Genomic DNA, 25896 nt, shown 5'->3' with positions numbered 1-25896 from the left:
AGTCCTATATCTTTTCCCTAAACGTTTTTACATTAAGCTATTTTTCAAGTGTCCTGGGAAAGAAATGCAAACCAAACCATTGAATATTAGTCAGGGACACTGCTGTCTTTTGAACAGAACAAACGCATCTTAATTTCTAATATGTATGACAGCAGAACTAAATACTTTTGCCAAATAATCTTTTCCAAGAATTTTACATTTGTGGAAATAAATTGTATAACATATTTAAGTCCATAAAAGATACATTTCTGGTTTACCTGTGCTCTGGTAAAATCAACAAACACCTTCATTTAAAGTAGACGGTAACAGAACAGTGTATTTGACATAAACCTTTTTACAACCATACAAAGAGCCATTAGCCTAGTGAAAATGTGCCAAAGTATTGGTTATAATACAAGCCATTGTCAGGGAGATGGTGTCCTTACACTGAGCCCTACATACACATGCCTCAGAGAAAAGTCCCAAAAATGATTCACAATTAGGAAAACTTGGGACTAGGCACTTCTGTTTTCATTTCATAACAACTTTCTTCCCAGAAGCCTTGGGAGGCAAACCAAGCACATTAAAGTAAATATATAAAAAAACAATGAAGATCTCAAGTTCTATTATTTACCAAGAAACGATCCTTAAGACGCTGGTTAAGATGAGGAACACAAAAATCCTCTTAAAAGCAGGATAATATGAGGCATGTTTAAATTTCCCTTTATGGTTAGACATTGGGATATATATGATAATATGAGCGTCATCATCCTCCAAGATGTGTGTTTTGTGATCATGTATAGCCTATTCTGTAATCATCAAAAACCTTCTGAAGGTATTTTGGCCAAATGTGTTGGCCAATGAGCTTTAGTTTGACACGGGTATCAGTTTCAGGCTAGTGTATCGCTATACTAGCCCAATTTAATGTGTATATATCCAGTAATATTAATGCTATTTTGAGATTGGATTTATGGTGTCGGATTGTGTTGCAGATGAGGCTGGGAGACCAGTGCTAACCAGTCTCACAGCCTCAAACCCCCCCAACACTAAGAACAGTTGGTAAATAAATTAAATAAATATTTGACTCATTGGGAGTGTATGCTCGGACATGGGACTGCACATGTACAGGACTTAATAGAGATCCACACAGGATTGTTGGGGGGTAGGATTTGGGGATTATTCACAGTATGAAGTGCTACACAGTGAGGAGGGAAGAGGGCATGGTGCAGGATAACAGGGGCAAGCCTTGCTAAATTAGATTAAAATGAGCAGCGGAAAAAAAACAATTAAACAATCAATCAACCAAAACAGGCTGGAAATTCATCTCCAAATCAGCCGGTTGGGTTTCATTTCATCTTTCAAGGATGTAGGCCCTTTAAAAACACGCGGGACAGTGACTGTAGACAAGGGCAGAGAACATAAAACATTCAGGATTAGTGCCAAGTACTACACTAAGCTTGTACCACTGTCTTTAACACCAACACCTCCCGCTCCTTTTTAGGATAGTCTTCCATCAAGACTTCTCATCGTCTTTTTTTTTTTTTTTTAATTGTATTCTTCTTCTTCATCTGTTCCAAGGATCTCTGCATGCAGTGAGGAGTTGCCCCCTGCCTCCAAGTCTCCTTCTCCTAACTCTCTTCTTCCATTCTGCAGACCTTTAGCAAGAGTGGACCAGAGAACGAGGGTGCAGGGGGGAGGGCGGGGCAGGGGCATGGCAAGGCAGGGGTGTGAGTGGAGGCTGGGACTTCACCCCGGCCTTGCCGGTTCTGCAGGCTGGTTGAAGGTGAGCTGGGGATGGTGGGGGACAAGTAGTGTGGGAGGTGCGGCTAGGTGTGTGTGTGTTTGTTTGGGGATGGATGGATGGTTGGGTTGTCAGAGCTAAAGCTAGTTTCCACCACAGCAGGCCCGGTTCGAGTGAGCATCTGGGTCCTGTAGGTTGACTCCACGGTGCCGTGCTGCATGTGTTGGGTTCTGGGTATCAGTTTTTGGCATCTTTTTAGCTGCATTTGAACAAGAGAGGGCAATAGTTATAGATCAATGATGACATTTTATCTTCTGTGATAAATCAGTTAGAAACAGGAAGGTAATAGCTATTATTCTAATCTTGCAATTGTAATCATTTCAGTGCATGGTTTCTGTGCACAGATACCATGCAGTGAACTCACTTACCAATGGCCAGGAAGAGTTCATTAACGTTCATGGCCGTCTTAGCAGAAGTCTCCATGAAGAGTAAGCCAGTGTCTTCAGCATAGGTCTGGGCTTCCTATTTCACATACAAATCACAGAAAAATCACGAAACCAAAGAACAATCGCAGGGATTTCAAAACCCACATAACATCACATCACAAACATGTATGATATCTAAGTAGTCAACAGGGATAAAGATTGGTTGCATAATAATTGTCCTCTAATTACCCATCTCAATCACTCAATGATTTCATTAAGTGTAATTTAAGACATACAATCCTTAGTCTTACCTACAAATTAAACAGGTGTTGATTATATCAACAATACATGATCTAGCCTACCTATTCATATTTTCAATGTACACAAATTTGCCTTGACAAACAGGATCATAATAACAGGATCATATAGACTATAATTGTAGTTCAAAACATATGCACTTGGGTTTATGCATTTCCTCGACAAAAGGGAAAGTACAGACTTCATTGCACACGGCCCAGTCAAAGCACATTACAGGAAGATAAGGAACACTACCTCATACTCCACTAGTCTCTTCTCAGCTAGGTCTGCCTTGTTCCCTGCCAGGGCAATAACGATGTTCGGGCTAGCTTGTCTCTGCAGCTCCTTCACCCAGGCCTTGGCTCGGTCAAACGTCTCCTGCACCAAAGCAGAATATACCCATGTGAGATTATGTCAATATTCCCTTGGTTCTTCAGATGGGGGACATTAAAAGATTATTTTAATAATTGCGAGTGCAAGCCTACCGGCTTGGTGATGTCAAAGACAACAATGGCCGCCTGAGCTCCCCGGTAGTACATGGGAGCCAGGCTGTGGTATCGCTCCTGCCCGGCCGTGTCCCAGATCTCAAACTTCACTGTGGTGTCATCCAGACACACGGACTGGGCCAGGAATGCAGCTGGGACCAATGGGAAATATGGTTACTGAGAGGTTATCCTTCATTATGGAACAACCCCAAAAGCCACTTCAACTACTTACTACTCACAACTACTACTACTACTATTATTTAGCTATTTAGCAGACACAGACACTTTATATCTACTTTCGGTTAATACAAATACAGGTCATTAAGCAGCAGCCAAGGACCCGACATCCTTCTTAAGTATTCCTACAGGTAAGCTGCAGACATTGGGGGTCCAACCAGAAACCTTTCGGCTGGAATTCAAATAACCTCATCACTACAAACTACACTTTCTTGTCTTCTCCTACAAACAGATGGACAAATATGCAACTGTACAAAGCTGTTTATTTCGCACACCTCCTATAGTGGTCTCCTGGAACTCGTCAAACTGTCCCTTGACGAAGCGCAACACCAGGCTGGACTTGCCCACCGCCATGTCTCCCAGCAAAACCAGTTTGAACTGGCAGATTTTGGTCTGCGGTAGCGTGCCATTGGTGCGTCCTCCACTTCCTCTGGAGCTCATAGTGATGGAGGGAGACGGCACGGTACTTGGGCCTTCTCCCTGCTGGATGGGGCGGGGCGAGGGGTCGGTAGCTTCTGGAATGGGTCTCGGAAGTATTTGTTTATTTAGTTTTTTCAAGGTTTGTTATCGTCCTCAATGGGTCTTCAACTTGTACTTCTTTGACTAAAGATTTAGAAGAAAAAAGCATAACACAGCAAGATGTAGTTCATTTACTTAAAAATGTTTACAGACCATTTACAGAGTAATTCCTTTTGCCACATCACAAATTGAGTAAGTCTGCACCCCTGTTCTAAAAGCAGGTGTTTGTTCAAGAGATTGTGTTATGTCATTAAGCTACAGTGAGTCAAAGCAAGTCAACAATTGCCCTCAAGGGCAGCGCGTTCCTTACACTTCTTCCACACAACTTAATTTACAATAGGTTTCAATAACTCGGTAAAGGTAAATGAAAAAACATCAGGATTGGTTTGCTTGACAGTGGATATAGACCCAACAGAGACGCTTGATGTTATCGTTGAAGTAAGCATACAATGTTGACATGCAAGACACGCACAGCCTTTGAAAGAAAGGGGTAGGCCTACAAGCTCACTGTTCGGGAAAAACCTTACTGATCTTCCTCACTTTCTGTGCTATATTTACGTAACTTTATCCAAGTAAGTAAGGAGTAATGGTAATCACAGTGCGTTTTTTTGTAATGAGTAGGGACACCATTTTTGTTTAATAACAATCATTAAGCTACATTCTGATTGTCAAGTCGTTTTAAAAACACGATTGTCCAGCTGACCATCCCATCAAATATGCTGCTGCATTTTATACTGTATACGTCTTCGGATGATGGATGGCTATTTGAAAAAGACAAGACTGCGGAATCATTGGGATATCGTGGATTATGTGATGCGTTATTGCTATTGTAACGTTATGAGTTCAGAATACATTCTGGATCTGGTTGTTATTACATACATAAGTTCCATCATCAAGCCCGTAATGTAACTGAGGTGTCAAATGGACTCCGTTATGGTCGGTTAGGTTGAGAAATCCAAAACAGGTCAGAGCCTTTATGTTTCTTCTGCTATTTGTTTTAATGATTTTATTTTATAAAACATTCAACCGATACACATGTTTAAATTGAATTACAGTATCGCTTACCTTGGGCAATGGTTTCGTTTCGGCAACCGAGAGCCAGCAGCCTTCAATGTTGACAATTTAGCTATCAGCTGGTGAAAGCTGTTATCACTTCCTGAAAGACGCGCAGGCGCATTGACGATCGCATTGTCATTGTTAAATATAAACCACAATCACTTCTTTATAAACCTCCACGATCAACTCTTAACAAATATCCATAACATGAGTCCCGCAACTAGCATATAAATACATACAATAATAATAAAATGTAAATGCTATTACCGATATATAAATACAAAGTACATAATTCTATCATCTGAAACGCTGTGTTTTTCCATGTGTTTTCTTCATTCTGGACCGAAAATAATGACTTAAGGCAATTTAAGTAACAGTCATCATTTAACAGTTTTTAAACGTATCAAATACATATAAAATTCTCAATTCTATTCTCAATTATTATGTTGTTTCATGGTCGTCCCACTCTTGTGGTCTATTTGGCATCACTCTGAAGTATAAATCAATACACATTTAGTGAAGTGACACATGTTTATTCAAAATGTTACTTCCGAGCTGACGTGAGGCGCAATTTGTACGGCTTTAGGAACGAGGATTTGACCAGGGAAATATTTACGAAGTGGGAAGATCGTTTGAACTGTTTTTGTTTTGATGTTTCCAACTTGGCAAATAATATAATAAATGGAATTATAAACATGTTAAACAAGCTGTAATTATGCCAGCCACAAACAGAACGAAACAAAGCAGGCGAAGGACACTGGTTTCGCTCATCATTGACTCACTGTCTGTATGTTTGAGTGAGTGAGTGAGTGAGTTGAGTAAAAGGGATTCCATTCGCTGCGTCACTGCAAATAATTCTTAACATACAGGTGTGCTTTGCTGTTTGTGTTCAGGTGCATTGGGACGAACGACAGCAATGTTGAGCAAGGTCTCTGCAGCAGCCCATGGTTACTTTAAGGATGCCTTCATTGAACATTTTGTGTGTAAAGTGGCCAGGAGAGCCTTACTTATCAACAGGTCAGCCGAGGTCTAAGCAGCCAAGCAATTGTCATAATATATAACCCTGACGTATTTTTACCTGCCAAAATCTGCCATTGGCAGGTGGCAGATGTGTACTTTGGACCATGGCCTGGACGTGGGTCAAGAACATTTAGAAATGAAGTCTCATAAGTAAAGTGAGTCTTTGGTGAAAGGGGATACATAATGTTCTGCTGACCATTTACATAATTTAAAAAAACTGAAATATTAAAGAAACACTTATAAACCAGATGGAAATGCAGAGAGGAAACAGGAATGAGAGCTAATGTTATAATAATGCGACCCTTGGACTCTTTAAGAGTTTTTGTGTTGTGTTTACTAATGTCAATAATTTTACATTATGACATTTGTGTATTCCGTTATGCCAGTTGTTCCACCGTAGTATATATATGAATGAAGTTGTACTGTGTTGTTATTATGTTATGAGATTATGACCATACACCTTCATTTTCTGTTTTGGCTGGTTAAGCTGATTAATCATAACTATATAGCTCAGAGGTGGAGCTAACCGAATGGGTTTGTCTATTTAAGCCTGGATGGCTTCATTGGAGATGGTGATAGTTACAGTTGACTTAGGTCAAGAGTCAGTCTATTTTTTTTTACATTAGTTTCCGTCGTCATTCTTGTTTGTTAGTGCGGCAGTTTTTGTAAATAAAATTTCAATGCATGGCTTGAACCTCAATTGGATCAAGACACATCTACCCACCAACAGGCACCCATGAAATACTGTCCTCCCAGGACCCCTGTATTCTGGGGTTGGACTTCCTGCGGTGCACAGGCTGCCAGCTAGAACTGGCGAGGGGGGCTATTAGCTTCCAAGGAGGGCCCATGGTCTATATGGCTCCACCAAACATCCCCTACACCCAGCCCCCACTGACAACAGCTCGTATGCAGCAGTCACACATCCCCGCCCCCCTTAACCCCTTCAAGACAGCACTTGCCTCGCTGCATCAGGTTCTGGAGAGTAGCTGCGTCGGGCTTGAAGCTCCATCCTAATATCCTACTCCAAATATATCCTGTGTGTACAGCACAGCACTTTTCAGGGGACCTTTTTTCAAACTAATATTACACTTCAGTGTGTCTAGTCTCAGTGGCTGGCCTCTCCCGGACCTCTGTGGCCCTTAGTATGTAGGACGACACCAGGGAAGGCATGTGTAGAGGGACTGGGTATGGCCACCATCTCACTTGGCTCCGGGTGGGTCCTGCTTACTGGAGGCTCCGGCAGAGGAGGTAGGATTACGGCCCCTAAGTGCCTTGTCAGGGCCCAGGCTGGCTGGAGAACAACTAGTGTGTTGTCCTCCACAGACTGGGTTAAGTGGGTCTATATTTCTCCCTAGTGGGTTTAATAGCCCAAGTTTCTTCTAGATCTCATACTGTGTTTTGGTTACCAAGGCATCCAAGAATTGGAATTTGTGACCGTTGCTGTTGTCATCCTCTACTGTTTAATATGTTTTTGAAAGTTGTATTGGCAAAGGAAATTGCTTAGAACAGTCTTTAAACATGGCTTTATGCTGGGAGATATTTTACTCTATACTGTAAAAGACTATCTTCCAAAAACAAAACATGTCTCTTTAAATTCAGGCAAGGACTTCCTGTTTGTGTTTGGTTGGAAAACCCACACACATTTTCTTTCTGTTTATCATGACCTTAATTATGGGCTGATGAAATCCACTTTTTTATAGTTGCATCCAGTCAATTCTAATAAAACGAATAACATGGGCTTTCTCCCAATGACAGAGATAATAAGTACACACCATACAAAACAAAGAAATGGTCTTGCCAACTTTTGCCACCAGATATATTTTTTATTTTGGTTGAACCCTCAGTTTTTAATTCACGACAATTCATTCAAAAATACTGAACCAGAGCTGATGCATACCCTTCATAGAACACACCATTCAGTCACATTGGGCCAAATGTCGGCTGGTGGCCTGCTGCGTTTGGTCCAAGTCACTCTGTGAAACGCCTGAAGGACTGCACGGCCGGGCTGACGGCACCCCAGTCACCGGGCTTGCAGTACTCGCCCTTCTCCAGGAAGTACTGGCGCCCGCGGTAATTGGGCAGCTCGTAGAAGACCCACCAGCCGTCGAAGACCTTGCAGGAGTAGACCTCCCGCAGGCGGAGCTTGTCCTGCACCGAGGGGCAGTCCTCCGTGGTCTCGTAGGCCTGGCCCCGGAAGTCGGCCTTCTCGTACAGCTGCATCTTGTACTGGGACCCGCTTGACTGGGAGCGGTGGGTGAAGCAGAGGGGTGAGAGGTGGTTTGGGAAAGAGAAAAAAAGGTGAAGGGATGGGATCACATCCAGACATATAGGAAAAAACATACTTTGGATTCACCTCGTAATGCGTGTTTGTGTCACTGCCTGTACAGTTTTCTCATCCATACTCTGAAACATATTTTTTCATACAACTATACAATTATACAACTGTTACAAACAGTGGGCAGCACCAACATACACATGCAGAAAACTATCCAGTGTGTGTTTCGGTATGACAACTGTAAGATGAGTCCCTGGTACACTGGGTCAGCTGATAATAGCGTTCATCACAGCAACAGCATGTCAATAAAACACCAGAGTGTTGATATCTATTGACAAAAGCCTGAGGTTACGAATGCTATTGTCATGACCTGTTGGAATGTTGGAATGCTGTTGCAGGACTCACAGCTTATTCTTACTCAGTGTGGCTTTGCTTGCACTCCAAAGTGAATAGCCCCTATGACAGGAACAGTTGTGATACCTTGCCTCCTGGGTTCATATGTACTGAACAGAGGAGGCTTTCATTGGATTTATAGGTGAAAACTGCAGTAGAAAGATGTTGTACAGCAGACCACAGGCAGAATCTGACTTACAAACTGGATCATCTTGCAGGAGCTAAGGCGGTCATTTAGGCCCATCCAGCGTTGATATTCTGGGTACTCCCCCCTGGTCAGGACGTACTGGGAGCCCATGTAGTTGGGCCTCTCGTAGACCACCCAGGCCCCACTCTCCACACGCAGGGAGTTGCAGCGGCTCAGGTAGGAGTGAAAGTCCAAGGAGTCGCTGTCACACTCATAGCGGCGGCCCTGGAAGTTCTTATCCTCATAGAAGACAATCTGGAAGGAAAGACTCCTGTCTGTCAACCTAATCACTGTCCCCAGATAGTTTAGCATTTTGTTTTTCAAAATGAGGCAAAACCTGTTCTGGCGGTATAACAACAACCCCAAAATGCATTGGGATTTGCAAGCAGCGTTGTATTAGGTATATAGGATTAATATTGACTACCATAGCCAAATAAAACTTTGAAAATAAAAATAATAGTTAGAGCAGTGTTGCATAAAAACAAATGCCATGAAACACCTGCTGACCACAGACATGGCAGAATCCTTCTTATAGTTGAGATTAAATCTCTTCATCAAATCAGGTGATAAGATCTGACCTAAGGTCTAGTTTGTAAACAACTCCAGAACCATCATTGATGTACACTTAGAAACATTTGGGTCCTTAATGCATCCTTCAGTTACTCACCCTGCCCATCTTGGATGCAGTGTATAGGCTAGCCTTGTTGATGGTGTTGAGTGCTAGTAGTTCCCTGAAGGCCTGGATGTTGGAGTAGTCCATCCACGGTTCCTTTTATATCCACTTCTATCAACAGCCACAGTGGTTGGCCACAGGTATGGGAGTGGGTAGTACGGTGGACAATCGCTTTGTCATGAAAATGAGATCCAAAATTTGACTCAGTGATTCTGGTGCTATTCAGTTTTTCCAGAAAAGCGAGGCAGGATTATGGTATAATGGTGAGGGGGGTTGTGGTGGGATGGCATGCGGGTCCATTGACCCCGTTTCCCAATGCCCCCCTGCCCACCCAACCTGCCTGCACCAAAACACAGCCCACCTGGCAGCACCAAATGGCTGCCAAACTCCTGCCATGTGGTGCAGAATGGCATGCTGCTAGAAGTTACTTCAGTTGTCAAATGCAGTACCAAATGCATTCTAGAATTGTACCACTGCAAGTGCAATATACTACGCTCTGCCGGTTTTAAATGCACATAAAAACACACAAGCAGGTTTGTTCATTGTTTGATTGTATTTTATTAACAGGATTCATAGAATGTTATTTGAGGCTGCAGTGCAATTGAAGAGGAAAGGTCATTTTGATCACTATGCTACAGTAATAAAGGCAAAACAGTACATTTCCATTTGTATTGACATAGTGACCCAAACTGGTCATAAGGATGAAGGTGACAGCATTTTCATAAGTTACAGCATTTAGGATCCATTTTATAACATAAGCACTTCATATATACATACTGAGAAGGTCCATTAAACCTAAATACCCTATCATTCAGTATACCCTGAAGGACATACTCCCGTAATATTTATTATAGTTCTACCGTTATGTTCTATTATACGCTTTATGAACCTGCTAAATCGAGCTCTGGTAGCCATTTCAGGAGACACTTAGGAGTCATGCTTGTTTGAGGTTAAGGGTGTGAATAGGAGGAAGAAGAAAAGTGCTACCAAAGAAGGGGCATTGTATCATAGGGGTACCATAAACAGTGGCATCTATTCAGAAGTCTGCACACTCACTCATAAAATGATCAATTGTCTCACCTTACTTGCAATAAATTATCAGTTTGTGAAGACAGTGTGAAGCACATTTTAATGTTGGATAGATTTTAACAAATTTCTCCTACTGGGGATTATATCGTATTATATCATATCGTATCGTATTAATTGTTTTGTTAACCGGGTGAATTTCAGCATATCATATGCTACACAATAACTTGAATAACAAAATAACATTTCTGGCTTTATTTGATTTGTTGTCAATGTTTAAAACTTGATTTCCCATTTTTTTTAGTTCATTAGCACTTTAACAAAAATAAACCCATTAACCAGGGGGTGTTCCAATAGTGGGGGCCCTGATAAAAACAAAAAAGACTAGGTCAACATATTGCGTAATAACTTGAGGACACCTGTGTCTGCTCCACTGCGTGTCTAATTCTGGCTTCATTAACATCGATAGCTCCTGGTTGGGCCTGGCCGTCTGAGTCTGCTGAGGGTCCATTAGAGGGCCCCTGACTAGGCAGGGCTTGGGGGGCCAGGTTGGACAGCTCCTGAATGTGGCCCATATCTCGAAGCCAATCCAGGAAGTGCTGTGTCACCAATTCCTGGAACTGACATTGTTGTTCTCTGGAAGCAGAGCAAAACACATTACGTTACAGAAGAATCAAAGAGGAGCACAAGTGTGCGAACAAGGCAACTGTCAAAAGATGCTTCTACACCATCAAGTGACACAGGGACATCCAATGAATGAACACATCAGAATCAGGCACAGGCACCTTTAGTACAAGCTTCAGTAGAAACTGGCTTTGAATACTAGCTGTGCAGCATTACTATTCCAGACTCTTTATTCTGCACATTTGCTACTAGGTTTCCAGTGCATGAAATGCTACCAAGTTATCTATGCATGCTGCAAGCTTACATGCTCTAGGATTACACATCAGCCTTGATTGAAAAAAAAAAAAAGGCCATTACATTAATTCAGTGTCTGATTAATTTAGGAATGACGGGGCAAGTTTACAATGCTGTGTCGTCATCCATGTAACAAAACTAAATCTACCATAAAAGGACCAGAAGTGAATCCTGGCACTCACTCATTGAGCTGGGAATCCGACACGATTCTCTGCATGTTCCGGATCCTCTTCTCCTTCTGAGCGAGCGCTGCCTGGTACGCTGGAGGCAGCCCACCCGGCACCTCGCACGTGTCCCCCTCCATCGTGAAAGGCACCACCAGAGCGTTTAACTCTGCCGGGGGCAGGAGCCGGTAGCAGCCCGGAGAAGAGTCTGTGCTGGAAGGAGAGTTGAGCGAGTGGGGGACAAGGCCGTCAACACCTAGCAGCAAGGGCTGATCCCAGACGTTGGGCACCACGGCCAGCCCCGCGCTGCCCATGTGGTCCTCCAGGGTGGGGTAGTGCGTGTGGAAAGGCCCCAGGGTGATGTCCGTGTTCCCGGGCAGCAGCAGTGGGCGGGTTGGGGTCAGTGCGTGGATGGTGCAGCGAGAGGAGGCTCCTATGGACACGCGGCCGGCCACGCACACCACCCGGACATCCTCACAGCAGTGGATGTGGACGCTGGTCTCCACGGGACCCAAGACCAGCGTGCAGTTGTGGCACTTGTCCACATTTACTGACCTGGAGGGGTTTGCGCAACACACACACACACACACACACACACACACACACACACACACACACACACACACACACACACACACACACACACACACACACACACACACACACACACACACACACACACACACACACACACACACACACACACACTTTAGCAAAGCAAAAAACAAGACATAACCTTGTCAATATGTCCCCCCAAGAAAATCAAGGAATGATGGAGCCATACCTTAGCGGCGATAGGAGGTATATAAAGGCGTGAGAGCATCTGTGTATTCTTATGTTGGCGCCCGTCAGTTTGTCCGAGTCTTTAGCCAGCGTCTGTTGGAAGACCTGTGACATCAGCAGCATCCCGCTACCAGCTGGAGCCATGTGGGTGTTCCTCACTATCTTGACCCTCTTCATGGAGCCCTCCACTACAAGGGACACATGCAAGGATTAAATGAAAAGGATGTGTGTGCAGTCTTTACACAAACTTACACATAAAGCATAAATGCATTGTATTTTTGGACGGAATCATACACTTACTTTTTCCTACGAAATCCACAAATATTGCAGATCAAAAGCAAAGAATAATGCATTGTTCACAGAATTGTATTAAAGTAACAGCCATTGACCAAGTATACACTTCAATCATTTGTATTCAAATGATTGAAAACAAGGCCATCATTCGACACAGACCCATTATACATTTCTACACATAAAGGCTACACACTAGTGAGCTGTGGACTCCAGAAAAGGGTAATCCATTGAACCGTCATGGCATGGCGGCCTGTCATGTTTAACTTGCCCTGTTGAGCCCAGGTGAGTTTCTTTCCCGAGTGCAGGCAGGCGGTTATGCCGAAGGGGTTGACAGTGAGGTTCTGCCGGAGACAGGTGAGCAGCTGCTGCAGGGGGAAGGAGCGACTCAGCTTGGAGTAGCCAGCCTGCGCCTGCAGCGGAGCTTTGGTCAGTAGTTTGTGGACAGGATGAATGGCTTTACCGGGGTCCGCTGAGCCCTCTAGCAGGAGGCTCAAGCCCTGAACTGCCTCCAGGGACACCTGGAAAATGGAGACTGCAGAATCAGCTACAATTGTCTGAAAAGGTACAATAATAAAATGAAAATTCACATTTTCTTGATCTGCATTTTATACTCAAATGCATAATAATAATTATGCATGTATACCCCAAATACGAAGCACTTTTCCTTACTCCAAGTTTGTTGCCTTAAACTCAATGAACAACATGCAGTAACATTTCTCCCACCTGACTGCTTCGTATGGCCTGGCCAGAGCTTGAGAGTTGGCCTGGTTCTACCAGCAGTTCCAGCAGGTCCCCCAGGTGGCTGTACACAAAGGACAAGTGGGCATGGTCATCCCAGTTCTGCAGAACCAAGGCAGGGAAGAGAAAAGACAGAGGAGAGAGAGCAATAAGAGACAGGGCAGTGATACCATAGACAGTGATACTACACAAAAGAGTTCCATCTCGATTGATGGGTTTCTAAATCAAGGTGTAAAGTGACAGATAGGCTTTTTAGTGACTTTGTTACTGTGATGCAAGGTATTAACATTGTTTGTTTTTAAACTTTAGGACAACCTTGCTGCGGGAACTGTTCTTGGACTCCCTCTCAGAGCAAGGAGAGGGAGAGCGAGTGCGTGGGCTGGGCCACTCTTCCCCGATTAGAGAAGTGCGCAGAGACACGCGGTTCAGCTGCTGGATGTAGAGGAAGAGTAGGAACTTCAAGGTGTCCACGAATAACTGAAAAGGAAGAGAGAGAGAGGACTATTTCACTGTTCCCCTTCATATCTTAGCCCATCAAATTCAGACAATCTACACCATATGATGGTAGTAAAGGGAATAGAACAATGTCAAATGTTATACAAAAGACGTTAATGGGGTTCTATAAACTTAAGTTCAGGAGAAAGACTGCGCCTGTTACTTACCTATCTACCAACCACAACATTAGATCTTCACTAGCACCCACCACCTCCCAGTCTCCTCTCAACTATCAAATGATCCAGGTCCAGATGGGGGACCCAAACATAAGGTGCTATTCCCTTATAATTACAATGACCTGAAGTTACATTTACCTTACTTCGCTGGTGGTCAAGCTCTTTGGAGTCCGAGCATTGGGACAGAGCCTCTGCCCATCCCAGTCTCTCCTCTGGGGGGCGGGACGTGAGGAGGTCAAAGGTCTCAAAGTAGAGCCATGCGAGGTCTTCTGTGAGCTGAAGCTTCCCACATGCGATGTGTCTCCACATAGGCCAACTTAAAATAGGGAAGCAGCCATCCCTTGTACGCACATACAGAGCCATCTTGCGAAGGTAGTGCAACCCAAGTTTCGAAGGGGGCGCCACCTTTGAAAGAAGTCATGCTTTAGATATGACACAGATATGTCTCCACAGTGAAGTGCCATATGTGTACAGTATAGTTACCTGCAGTGCTCCCAAAAGGAAGGGCCCCATCCGTGGCCATATGCTCACAGACCCTGACTCCATGGCTGTACAGAAAATACCACATTTTATTTACACATACATATACAGAAATAGTCATACTACATTACTTGAGCAGATTAACTTGAGTAAGTTAACTAAATCCTACATTTACAGAGAACGGCTGGATGTATTGCATATAAGACTAGACTAGATCAAACTACCAGAGCAATGGCAGTTAGACAAATAAAAAGTTAAATGGCACAGACATGTTTCGTTACTGTCGTGTGGCGAATATGATCATGTGAAAAAATGACACACGTTTCCATGACAACTGCCAAGATAGACCAGCTAGTTAGCGAATACAATTCGGTTTCAAGCAGATGTAACGTTAGGTACGATGCACTAGGCTTTATTAGACTTTACTTTCCAATACGTTTCTTTCGTTCCAGTAATAGACACGCCTCCCTTTACACTCGTAAACAAAACAGTAAAACCGGGGTGGCTAGCGTTAGCTAGCTATGCTATGGAGTGTGATGGAGACCTGCCTGCTTCTGACTTACTTTTAGCCACTGGTTTGCTCCCGGGAAAACGTTGTTCCATCTTGGTATGCCACCAAAGGCAATTGGGTTATTAACTTCTTCATAAGTGGAAAGAAAGACCAGAACACTCCAGCCTGATGGTGTACATGTTTGGAGGGGGTGTTCAAGTGAGAAGGATGAGGAGGTTTCTTCTGGCTCTTCCTATTTGGCGCCCACAGAAACATTTGAGCAGCTCCATCTGTTGCGCGCATCGCACGGGAGCGCGCCTTGTGCTATGGATGTCGAGTTCTGCTGTCCAAGATAGATTCAATATTAATCTAAATAATTCATTGATTCGTGAAGTAAACCTGTGTTTTTGTAAAAGTTAGGTTATATCTTATTTTTAAAGACAGATATACAACCTAAGCAAATGCAGATTTATAGTTTATATCTTTAAGAAAGGGGCTGGCCTTCGACAGCAGTGGGCGGGTCTTCCCTGACAGGAGGAAGAAGCTAATAGACTGACAGCACTACACCAGTTTTCAAAAGCCGGGTGCTGTTTTGGCCTTCTTCAAATTTAAAAAATACCGATGGCCACGAAGGGGATGAATCTGTGTAATGTTTGCTGTCTGCTCCTGTATTTTATTACGGTGGTTTTGGCAGGGTAAGTCATGCTCTTACACAATATATGCACGCTAGTAAGTCGGCATAGCCAGCTGGTACACATGTTCCTTTGTGATTGGTCTAGCCGAGCACAGCTCACCCTGCTGCATGTGGGAACCAGACCAGCCAGTTGTTTAGTCCTATAAAGATGTATCTTGCGAGTACCTATTCGAGTGACTTGCAAACTAGTTAAATAGTCGGTCATCCGATGCGTTATAGTGTGGTTGTCCATATCGTAACGACTATGAAACGTTTCACATTTGCCACCATGCGAAGCAGCTCGTTTCCTATTCATTGCTGTTGGTTGCTATAGCTAGCTGTTTTTCTAAATCAAATAAACATTAAAAATATGTTATAACATACTAGCAGGCCTGGCGATAGAGCTGGGGCGCATGCTCCATACATTTGGTTTATTCTGCATTGCCTGCATTTGTTTATATAATCTCTCGTCTCCTTTTTCGCATGCCCCTCCTTCAGTCGAGATTTCTACAAGATCTTGGGGGTAACCAAGGCTGCTTCAATCAGGGACATCAAAAAGGCCTACAGAAAGCTGGCTCTACAGTTACATCCTGACAGAAACCAGGATGACCCAGAAGCTGCAGACAAATTTGCAGACTTGGGGGCTGCTTATGAGGTGGGCATACGTTTTTTAATCAACTATACCATGATGTAAGATTTTATTACGTTTGTACTCGAAGGGAAATAACTATAGCTGGTAGTCATTGCAGGGTATGTTATGTTTTTAACTTGAGAACGTATCATCATCATCCCAAAGTAAGCTATCTATTTGGTTGCCGTTAGAAACCCTACACCGATCTTGATTGGCCGAACAGACCGTGTGGCTGCGCGTGATTGGTACACGCGTTACTGCTCTGGTTGTCACAAAAACACGACGTGGATCTCTAGGAGTGGCTCAGATACTGAAGCCGTGTTGCAGGTGTATTTGAGTATTCTGAATCTGATCCCAATGTCTAAGATATCGTTTTATTCATAAGGCCGTGGCATACATGTCTGAATTATTTTACAATATATGGAAATGTACTTTTATTTCTCTTCTTAGGTACTCTCAGATGAGGAGAAGAGGAAACAATATGATGCGTATGGAGAGGATGGACTAAAAGAAGGACATGGTGGTTCACACAATGATATATTTTCAAGGTGAGTTGGATAATGAAAAATAGCTGTTTCATGCTGGTTGCCATGAGAATTCATGCTCGAATGAATGAATGAATGAATGAATGAATGGAATGAATGAATCCTCTTGGAACCCCCTTCCCCCTTGGTACAAATACATGTTGAGACTACAGTTTTATATTTTAACAGAAATAACGGAATAAATAAAGCCACAATCACACATTACTTAGGAAACGTTATTGAATGAGTATGTTTGCCTGGATACTACAAGTCGTCTCATCTCTTCACCCTTTTAGCTTCTTTGGAGACTTTGGATTCATGTTTGGTGGCAACCGGCAACAGCAGGATAGAAACATCCCCAGAGGAAATGACATCGTTCTCGATCTAGAGGTCACATTAGAAGAGGTGTACTCTGGGAACTTTGTTGAGGTAGATGAATACCTTTTCTAACGGGCTATACGATCATCACTGGAAAATGCAACGCATTATTCAATATGCGTCACAGGTATATTTTCTTTTTACACCTTTTGTAATTGATTTATTGTTCTATGTTTGCCACAAAGGTTGTCCGTGTCAAGCCTGTAGCCAAAGAAGCACCCGGCAAGAGGAAATGCAACTGCAGACAGGAGATGAGGACAACGCAGCTCGGACCGGGACGTTTCCAGATGACCCAGGAGGTGGTCTGTGACGAGTGCCCCAACATCAAGTGGGTCAAAGCCGCAACGCTCACAAGTCCATTGTTGATCCCTTTCGTCGCTCAAGTTGCGACACAATTTCACATGCACCTTAACGTTTCTATTCATTTATTACTTATTCAAAAGTCTATTGTAAATGTGCATAATGTTCTACTTCTAAATATGTGTGGTTTGTGTGACTAATCGTAGGCTGGTCAATGAGGAGAGGACCCTTGAGGTGGAGATTGAACAAGGGGTGCGAGATGAGATGGAGTACCCTTTCATAGGGGAAGGTAACAGCCCCCTCACCAAGGCCCTAAGTCTTATGCTACCCAGACACTTAAATCCAACTGTCTGTCCCTGGGACTTTGATTAATGTTTGTATTTGCGCTTCTAAAGTTCCGATTTTATTGTCCCCATGATGCACAGGTGAACCCCACATTGACGGAGAGCCAGGGGATCTACGATTCCGCATTAAAGTCCTCAAGTATGTACTTTTACAATCCCATTTATTATGTGAAGATGCTCTGTTTGAATTGGTCCCCTGCTTCTCTATGAAGTGCACTATTTAGGGAATTGTCTGAAATGTGAGTGTACAAATTTGGTACCCCACATAGTGCACTACTAAATACACAATGTACTGTCAAAGAAGTGTACAACTAATGATTGTCATGGTACTCATCTATAGACCTGGTATTGCGCATACAGATTCCTGATGCAAATAGGCAGTCACATGGTGACGTCAAACACATGTAGACTTCTTTATGAGCTCAAACTCTACCATCTCATGTTCGTCATAGAGGGAATGAGGAAACAAGTGAGGCAATTCAAACATTGTTAAGCTTTGTTAACCATTGTTAAGCTTTCATCTGCGAACAACACAAGTCAATTTCTGAAAAATCTGGGATGTATGTATGGATGGCTTCAAAGACATGGGTTTACATTCCTTTTTAGACATGCAGTGTTTGAGCGACGGGGGGATGACCTCTACACCAACGTCACCATCTCCTTGGTAGAGGCACTGGTTGGCTTCGAAATGGACATCACACACTTGGATGGACACAAGGTGCGTTTTGAAAATGTCTTGAGGAAAGAATAAGGTGCTTTATAGTGTAGTAATATTTTGTCGTTTTTAATATTTCAAAAAATTATTGCTCAAAAAAATAATGGCCATGTAAAGACTACAGGATTGACACGTTAACACTTAACACTGTTTATTTTAAACTAGATTTAATCAGTTTTTCTTTTGTTTTGTGGTAAATTACAGGTCCATATAGTGAGAGACAAGATAACGAAATCCGGTGCTCGCCTGTGGAAGAAGGGAGAAGGCCTGCCCAACATCGACAACATCAACCTCCGTGGCTCCCTCATCATCAGCTTCGATGTGGAGTTTCCCCAGACGCAGTTGGATGACAATCAGAAGGATGGTGAGCAGACACGAGAGAGAGCATGGAGTGGAGAGGGGCACATAGAAAGCCATTGATAAGGGACTGGGAAGAAGGAAGGGCTACACTAGATGGTGCAGCAGATGCTGGGACAATACAAATATGAGGAAACCTTCTAGGCTTTGATGTATACAATAAGCTCTTATTTACTTTGGACATTCTTCAACATTGTCTGTTGCTTTGTGTTCTAATTATTTTCTTGTTTTTTTCCCTCATCTGTTTTAGGCATTCGGAGTCTCCTGAAGCAAAGTTCGGTACAGAAGATTTACAATGGACTACAAGGATATTAACCTACTAATGGACACAGTCTGGACTTTCTATCACAAAACACACACATACATACACATAGATAGATACATAAATATATACAGACATGAACATGCACACAGTAACACATGCAATGACAACTATCATAAGTGTGCTCGATGCACCAGACCAGGGTGTATTTATTTTTTTGAGATTTCTCTCAGGATAGCTTAAACTGATTGATTTTTACTTATTTTTTGATTTTACTTTTTTATGTTCTATAACTTTAAAAGAGTGGCACATTGGCTGCTTACATTTTTAAATAGGATGCCATAAACCCATGTAGTGTCCATTTTGTCCCACTATTTTCCCCCCCAGCCCCCAACACCCCATCATCATTTTTCTTTGGCCGTTATATTTTTTGTTGCATTTTTTTTCCCCCTGCCACAAAAAAAATCATTCAATCACACGCAAACATTTTCTAATCACTATAATGGTTACGCATTTGAACTGGATGCTGAAGATGCACACAGACTGTGAAGATACGGTTCAACCCAACCTCCGTTGAACCCTGCTCCACAAGACGCCACACCACTCCTCCGTCTTTTCTTCATTACTTTAAATGAATGTAGGACGACCAAATAGTTGGTTTATAACGATGACCTATTTTTCGTTTTTGGAATCCCGGATTGGCTGTAAATAGAAAATAGGCAGGGGGATATTGGTGTGTTTTGTTGGCTCTTATTTATGTTTGTGCTCTCCGTTTGGTTGTGGGTATTCTTTTAGTGGAATGCAAGCTCTGTCCATCCTTGTTGGGCGTCCAGGTGAAACCTGAATGTTGGCCTTTAATCCGAACAAGTGGAATTCTATCATTACAATGAATTGGGGGACTGAAACAGGACAGGTCTTCTGTCTGCTTTCAGTTAGCACCTTTCACTCTCTGTGCTCTCATTCTCACTCTCACTCGTTCTCCAAACTGATCAAGCAAATCTTGATTGGCAGTTTTTTTGTGACAAAGCATTGACAAACTTTTGACTGTGAATGAACCTAAAACATTCTCTTCGTAGTTGTTTACTTTTTCCTACAGTCTTCACTTTGCCCCACATGAAATCTGACATCACATTCGGTTGTTCATCTAAAAATGGAAATGGAAAGTCTTGCTGTAGATTCTGGCCAGTTTTACAGAGTGTATGTAAAATGTACTTTTTGACAGACATTTCAAAATTCAGATTCTATTAAAAAAAAAAGGTTATTGTCGTAGCAAGATTTCACCAGTGGATGGCATCAGAGCTTCAGTTAAAACACACCTTGACAGATTTGCCACGACGATGGAACGGATTTCAACAAGTGAAGCGATTTGTATAGTCTTGGACGTATTTTGCTGAAGAGGTTTTGTTATCCTTGAATAAATGGGTTGAACATTTTGAAACCTGCTCTCTAATTGATGAGATATTGACCAGTTCTAATGATGCAATAAAAACTAAATGTAACGTTTTCCTTTAATTGGTTTTGCGACACGAGAATCTTCTCGACCATACGGTCGGGTTTGCACAATAATACACTATTTATAGATATACAGCAGTTTCGCTCCAGATTATTTGTTGAGATATTGATACTATATCATGGTGTCGAATTGTGTGTTTGTGTGGGTGGTCTCTGTCTCACACTGGGACGACTCCTGTCACACCCTGACACACGCTATGACCCAGATGGTTCCACTTACACGTCCACACGTCTCTAGATGACTGACAGGAGTGCTCTCAGAACACTGCTGCTGTAAAAGTTGGTTATTCACATTATTTCTGATTTTAATAATAGTATTTTGTTATTATTGCATTATTTTATAATATATTTAAATACTCTTTCATTACTGTGTCCATTTGCCGTACTGTGTGTGTGTGTGTGTGTGTGTGTGTGTGTGTGTGGGAGAGCAGACAGGGTGTGTGGGCGGTCGTCTCTCAGGGACTCTCTGTGTTTGGGTGCTGCAGGCAGTGGACGTCCACAGGAATCTACTGGGCCACAGATAGTCTCTGGTGTGGTGCAGCGTCTGCTCATCTGCCCACAGCAAGGGGGTCGTCCCTTGGTCTGTCTGTCTGTGCGTATTAGCTGAGCGTGTGTAATAACCCAGTATTACCCTTAAAGTCGTGTGCATCCGATCTCTCGCACACACGTGTGTGTTTGCGTGCTTGTGTGAATCTGTGTTGTGCATGGGTGTCTGTGTTAAGTCCATGTCCGTGTGTGTGTGTGTCGGATGAACTCCCACAGTGATAGTGGAAGGCTGTGGTGGAGGGAGTTTCCTCTGCGGGCCCACCACACATCCCGGAGTTATTATCAGCCTGGAGTGGCTCCAATGGGAGAGAGACAGAGAGAACGACTGTGACAAGAGAGAGAGAGAGAAAGAGAGAGGGCTTTGTGATCAGACCCAGGAGAACATCTCACTGTTTTACCTCATCCTTAAACGCTTAAACGCACCCTCTCTTTAACCTTGATAAGACCGGTGGGACTTGGCTCATAACCATAGCACGCACACACACACGCACACACACACACACCCGCACAAGGGGGCGAAAAAAAAAACCTTAATGGGAGGTGTAGCGCGTAGTTCACACATGTCAAATCTCATTGAAGTCGCGCACTTGTTGATGACTAAATACCGCAATGGCGTATTATTAAGTCTGAGGTGGCTCAGGCGTGGCCTCCCCACTCAGATGTGGTGTCAGAAGACGGGCCTACGTCAGTAATGATAGCATGGTTGAATTTATTTACTGTGTCTGTGTGTGTGGGTGTATTTGGAAAGTCTGTAGGTACCAATCACATGAGGGCAGCATTGCCTCTCTGAAGACATCCATTATTAAATCCCTTTTTATTACCCTACATCCTCCCCCCCCCCCCCCAAAAGGTGTGTGCTGTGTATGTGCGCATGTCTGTGTCAGCTGTGTATTTTGTGTGTGTGTGTGTGTGTGTGTGTGTGCGTGTGTGTGTGTGTGTGTGAGCGTGTGTGTATTTGTACATATGCATGTACACGTGCACATGCATCAGCATATGAGTTGTTGATGCAGATAAGTACAGGGATCACACTTGACCCTGAGTGTAATGGCTCGTAAGTGTAGCTGCAGGGTTAAGAGAGGCACAAGCTAGAGGAGGGCTAATTGAGCAATCTGCCTCTGCCGCTCTCTCTCTCACTCTCTCTCGCTCTCTCTCTCTCTCTCTCTCTCTCTCTCTCTCTCTCGCTCTCTCAATCTGGCTCCCTGGTTCGCTCTCTCTCTTGCTGTGTGTGTGTGTGTGTGTGTGTGTGTGTGTGTGTGTGTGTGTGTGTGTGTGTGTGTGTGTGTGTGTGTGGCGGCGGCGGCGCCAGCGGGTGTTTTGACCTGCTCTGACATGGCAGTGTGCTCTGTTAATGGTGCCTGACCTGTCGGGAGCAAGGCTATGTTGAGCAGAGCTCTGGAACCAAATACACCCACAGCTTCACTCAGGGAAGAACACACACTCTGCAATAGACTCGATCCCCGACAAAGGAGCCACCCCAACATTTCTCAGGTTTCACCGTTTGTTTTTGTAATAATGTAATAAAATTGAAGAAAGTTTTTCTTTAACTCTTTAGTCACTTTCAAACAAAAGTTGAATAACAAACAAGACCAGACCTGCACAAATATTCCCCACTTCACATTGAGTCCAATGATCTCTGACACAATAGATATTATTTCAAAAAGTATTAATATCAAACAAACTAAAGGTCACATTGGTGCATTGATGCGAGCATTGTAAAAGTGCCGGTTCAACAAGGTTAAGAATTCAGAATTCCCCTGCTTGACCTCAGGGCTTGCTGCCAACTGCAACAAGGATGAGTTCAACACGCAGCGAAAAGTAATCTGTGTGTGTGTGTGTGTGTTTGTGTGTGTGCACGTGAGTGCGTGTGCGTGTGTGTGTTTTGTGTACGTGCGTGTACGTGTGTGTGTGTGTGTGTGAGTGTGTGTGTGTGTGTGTGTGTGTGTGTGTGTGTGTGTGTGTGTGTGAATGCGGTCATCAACGTTCTGTGACACCAGTTTATGCCATGACTGGGGAAGACAGCACACAGGAGGGGGTTGTAGGGGAGAGAGACAGAGGGTGAGAGAGAGAGCGACAGAGAGAGAGAGACAGAGTAGAAAAAAAGAGGACTTTATCCAAAATAAGAAATGTTGACGGACAAAGCCTGCAATCTGCGGGATCTGGGCATAAAGCAAACAAAGGGCAGCTTTTGTAAGGAATAATACATGTCAGCCGTGTCCTTCTCCTGCCACAACTTTGAACACCGCTGGGGACGGCCATTGCGCCGCTGTGTATGTCGTGTTGCTATATTAAAGACAGTCACCTCAAAGGGAAAAGCCTCAACTATTCAACAATTGAATGGTGGGGCTATCATTATGGGTAGCGCGGGCAGGGGAAAAAAAAACGGCTTTAGGGATTCTTTTTTCTCAGCAACTTCAAGCCCTCCTGTTAGCGCGGACGAGCTGCTGTTTATCCCAATGCCTTTCTGGGGCCTAAACATAGTCAACTGTCATTATGGATACCACCCCCCACCCCTCCTCCTCCTCCATACACACACATACACACACTCTCTCTCTCTCTCTCTCTCTCTCTCCCTCTCTCTTTTTCTCTCTCTCTTGTTCACCCTTTGCCACTTCCCCTTAGTCTGTGCTCCTCTCTCTATATCGGCCCCCTGTCTCTCATCCACTGTCTTCCACCTTAATGTTTCTATTTATTTCTCCTATTTTGCCATCTAATGACCCGTGTTGTGAAGTTATTTAAAGAAGATGGGGGGGTTGGTGGGGTAGGGGTGGGGGTGGGGGGGGGGGCTGCTGGTCTGCCACATCCTGAGGTAGAGGGAGAGAATTGGTGGCTGGGCCCGGACAGGACAAACACTGTTTGAAGACCACCTATATGGATGAAAGCCCGCCGTCTATATAGACAACATAGCATGAGCGGTATAATGCCTGAGTAACCGATCTCAACTCGCAGAGAGCGCCGCATTACAGTTGCGTTGAGTAAGCACATACCCACGGGCGGGAAACGGCCAGATTCAAGACTCCATACTGTACACGCTGTGTAGTAGCTTTCACAAAAGGATTTTTCATTCAGCTCCCCCTTTGCTCTTTAACCATCAGCGCCTGGGACCTGGGATGCTTGCCGGAAACCGCTTCCCGGCAAGACCGTAACCGCGTCCAAACTCCTGTGAGTAGAAGCCATATTAGATCCCTCACACAGAGAGAGAGAGAGGGCTGTTAAAAGAGAGAGAGAGGAACCTGTATGCATAGTTTATGAAATGATGTAAATATGTATTAGCTCTTGGAGGGGATGCATGGGTTGGGGGAGTAGGCGGGGTGTGTGTGTGTGTGTGTGTGGTGGGGTGTGGGGTGGTGGCAGGGGTGGTGAAAGCGGCCTTTGTTTTTCAGCACAGAGCCCTCTGCTGGAACCGGCTCCACCGCCCCCACTCCGCCCAGCATCTCTCCCCGCCCCCCACCCCACCAACCCCCCTCCAGCACCCCCTAGCTCTCCCCGGGCCCCGGGGTTGCCCGGGCCCTGTGGTGGCGGATCACAGTTAATAACTGTGCGGTGGGCTGTCAGAGGCACTTAACCCTGACGCTGGGCAGGCGGGGGCGAGGCCAAGTCCCCGCAAAACAGGGGGCCTCCTGCTCTCCTCTGCCCTCGTCCGTCTGGACAGGAGTACTCACAGACAGGAGCACTGACGGAGAGAGGAAGAGGGAAGGAACCAAGGAAAGACAGAGGGCGGAAAGAGGATAGGTCGGTTTACCAAACAGGGATTACGGGGTCAAGTCTCGGGGATGTGGATCTTGACAGGCGGTTAGGAGAGTGCATCGGGGAACTTATACAACCAGACAATTACGCGTATACAGTACGGAGAAACAAACTATGATACACGGACGAAGGCATTCTTTTTCCCCTCACCAGGCTGAGGTGTTTAGGGACGGGGGTTAAGGAGGTGCGCACGCTGAGGAGGAGTGGGGGCTGATCTGACTCAATCAGTGTCGGGGGAGGGGGGGGAGAGACAGGTATGGGCAGTCACTCCCCCCCTCCTCCCCCCCCCCCCCTCCTTCCTCCCACCCCGTCTCACTCCCCACAGAACTGTCTGGGGTTATTTATCCTGTTATAATATAACCCACCAGCCCGTCACACCCTCCACTGGAGCACGTCTAATGGTCCCGCGGACGCGAGGGCGTGAATCAGCGTCACTGCATCGAACCATCGGCTCCTCAACCTCACCTGACCCTCACCAAGAGCACCTGGATGGCCTAATTAATCCTTATCTGGTCCCAAACCCATAAAGGCTATGCTCTTAAACCCAGCACCGCGTAAAACCCAGTCCACCTATGGAGGCGGGCCGCGGGACCGTGTGTGTGTGTGTGTGTGTGTGTGTGTGTGTCTGTCTGTGTGTGTGTGTGTGTTTGTGTCTGTCTGTCTGTGTGTGTGTGTGTGTGTGTGGGGTGGGGGGTGGGGGGTGGGGGGGTGGGTGTGTGTGTGTGTGTGCGTGCGTTTTTATGCCCGCTCCAAACAATGGCGGTGGATGCGACGCCTTGTCTGCCGGTGAACTCCAAAGTCCAGCTCATCCCTGCTGACTAGATTAGATAACCGGGCTTTAAAGGCAAGCAGGGGTGTTTGCTCAGCGACTCCTTGCCACCCTAATAGCATCTGATCTAATAGCAGATTGCAGGCTGCTTGTTTACCGTGGAGATCTGAAGAGTGCCATGGCAATGGCCAAACACGACGGGGGAAAACAAAGCGTTACTAGCTTTTAGGACGGGGGTTAACGGGGCATTGGTCTTTCCATTGCTCGCGTCCATCAATACATCGGATACG

The 25896-nt window shown here is 44.5% G+C and overlaps 4 protein-coding genes across 4 annotated transcripts; 1 reads left to right on the top strand and 3 right to left on the bottom strand.

The window, feature by feature from the left end:
- Positions 1 to 84: 84 nt before the first annotated feature.
- On the bottom strand, positions 85 to 4820 carry rab5b (RAB5B, member RAS oncogene family). The gene is made up of 6 exons (XM_084478540.1): positions 4749 to 4820; positions 3440 to 3767; positions 2928 to 3079; positions 2698 to 2820; positions 2149 to 2242; positions 85 to 1979 (listed from the first exon to the last, which is right to left on the bottom strand). Exons 2-6 carry the CDS (start codon positions 3603 to 3605, stop codon positions 1864 to 1866), a joined length of 651 nt encoding a protein of 216 aa, XP_084334666.1. The 5' UTR covers positions 3606 to 3767; positions 4749 to 4820; the 3' UTR covers positions 85 to 1863.
- Positions 4821 to 7727: 2907 nt separating this feature from the next.
- On the bottom strand, positions 7728 to 8725 carry crygs2 (crystallin, gamma S2; the record flags this gene model as incomplete). Its single annotated transcript, XM_084478366.1, has 2 exons — positions 7728 to 8000; positions 8627 to 8725. 2 exons carry the CDS (start codon positions 8723 to 8725, stop codon positions 7728 to 7730), a joined length of 372 nt encoding a protein of 123 aa, XP_084334492.1.
- Positions 8726 to 9948: 1223 nt separating this feature from the next.
- Positions 9949 to 15103, bottom strand: tbccd1 (TBCC domain containing 1). The gene is made up of 9 exons (XM_084478315.1): positions 14925 to 15103; positions 14365 to 14429; positions 14020 to 14286; positions 13526 to 13687; positions 13196 to 13312; positions 12741 to 12990; positions 12180 to 12366; positions 11414 to 11950; positions 9949 to 10949 (listed from the first exon to the last, which is right to left on the bottom strand). Exons 1-9 carry the CDS (start codon positions 14962 to 14964, stop codon positions 10703 to 10705), a joined length of 1872 nt encoding a protein of 623 aa, XP_084334441.1. The 5' UTR covers positions 14965 to 15103; the 3' UTR covers positions 9949 to 10702.
- Positions 15104 to 15374: 271 nt separating this feature from the next.
- On the top strand, positions 15375 to 20528 carry dnajb11 (DnaJ heat shock protein family (Hsp40) member B11). The gene is made up of 10 exons (XM_084478328.1): positions 15375 to 15546; positions 16023 to 16179; positions 16606 to 16703; positions 16976 to 17108; positions 17243 to 17385; positions 17564 to 17646; positions 17783 to 17840; positions 18308 to 18419; positions 18621 to 18780; positions 19024 to 20528. Exons 1-10 carry the CDS (start codon positions 15473 to 15475, stop codon positions 19086 to 19088), a joined length of 1083 nt encoding a protein of 360 aa, XP_084334454.1. The 5' UTR covers positions 15375 to 15472; the 3' UTR covers positions 19089 to 20528.
- Positions 20529 to 25896: the final 5368 nt, after the last annotated feature.

Source organism: Micromesistius poutassou (assembly GCF_964030765.1).
Source record: "Micromesistius poutassou genome assembly, chromosome: 14".
NCBI classification, from domain to species: domain Eukaryota; kingdom Metazoa; phylum Chordata; class Actinopteri; order Gadiformes; family Gadidae; genus Micromesistius; species Micromesistius poutassou.
Note: the sequence above shows the minus strand (reverse complement) of the source record. Positions and strands in the feature narration are given on the sequence as shown.

Excerpts from the sequence above, each read along its gene's own strand:
- rab5b (XM_084478540.1), bottom strand. The coding sequence starts at position 3,605 with ATGAGCTCCAGAGGAAGTGGAGGACGCACCAATGGCACGCTACCGCAG. Across the intron at positions 2,821-2,927 it reads TCTTTGACATCACCAAGCCG|GAGACGTTTGACCGAGCCAA; the intron begins GTAGGCTTGCAC and ends GCTTTGGTGCAG. Across the intron at positions 1,980-2,148 it reads TGAACTCTTCCTGGCCATTG|CTAAAAAGATGCCAAAAACT; the intron begins GTAAGTGAGTTC and ends GTTCAAATGCAG.
- dnajb11 (XM_084478328.1), top strand. The coding sequence starts at position 15,473 with ATGGCCACGAAGGGGATGAATCTGTGTAATGTTTGCTGTCTGCTCCTG. Across the intron at positions 17,109-17,242 it reads ACTCTGGGAACTTTGTTGAG|GTTGTCCGTGTCAAGCCTGT; the intron begins GTAGATGAATAC and ends TTTGCCACAAAG. Across the intron at positions 18,781-19,023 it reads GGATGACAATCAGAAGGATG|GCATTCGGAGTCTCCTGAAG; the intron begins GTGAGCAGACAC and ends CATCTGTTTTAG.
- tbccd1 (XM_084478315.1), bottom strand. The coding sequence starts at position 14,964 with ATGGAACAACGTTTTCCCGGGAGCAAACCAGTGGCTAAAA. Across the intron at positions 14,287-14,364 it reads TCCTTTTGGGAGCACTGCAG|GTGGCGCCCCCTTCGAAACT; the intron begins GTAACTATACTG and ends CTTCTTTCAAAG. Across the intron at positions 12,991-13,195 it reads AGGCCATACGAAGCAGTCAG|GTGTCCCTGGAGGCAGTTCA; the intron begins GTGGGAGAAATG and ends TCCATTTTCCAG.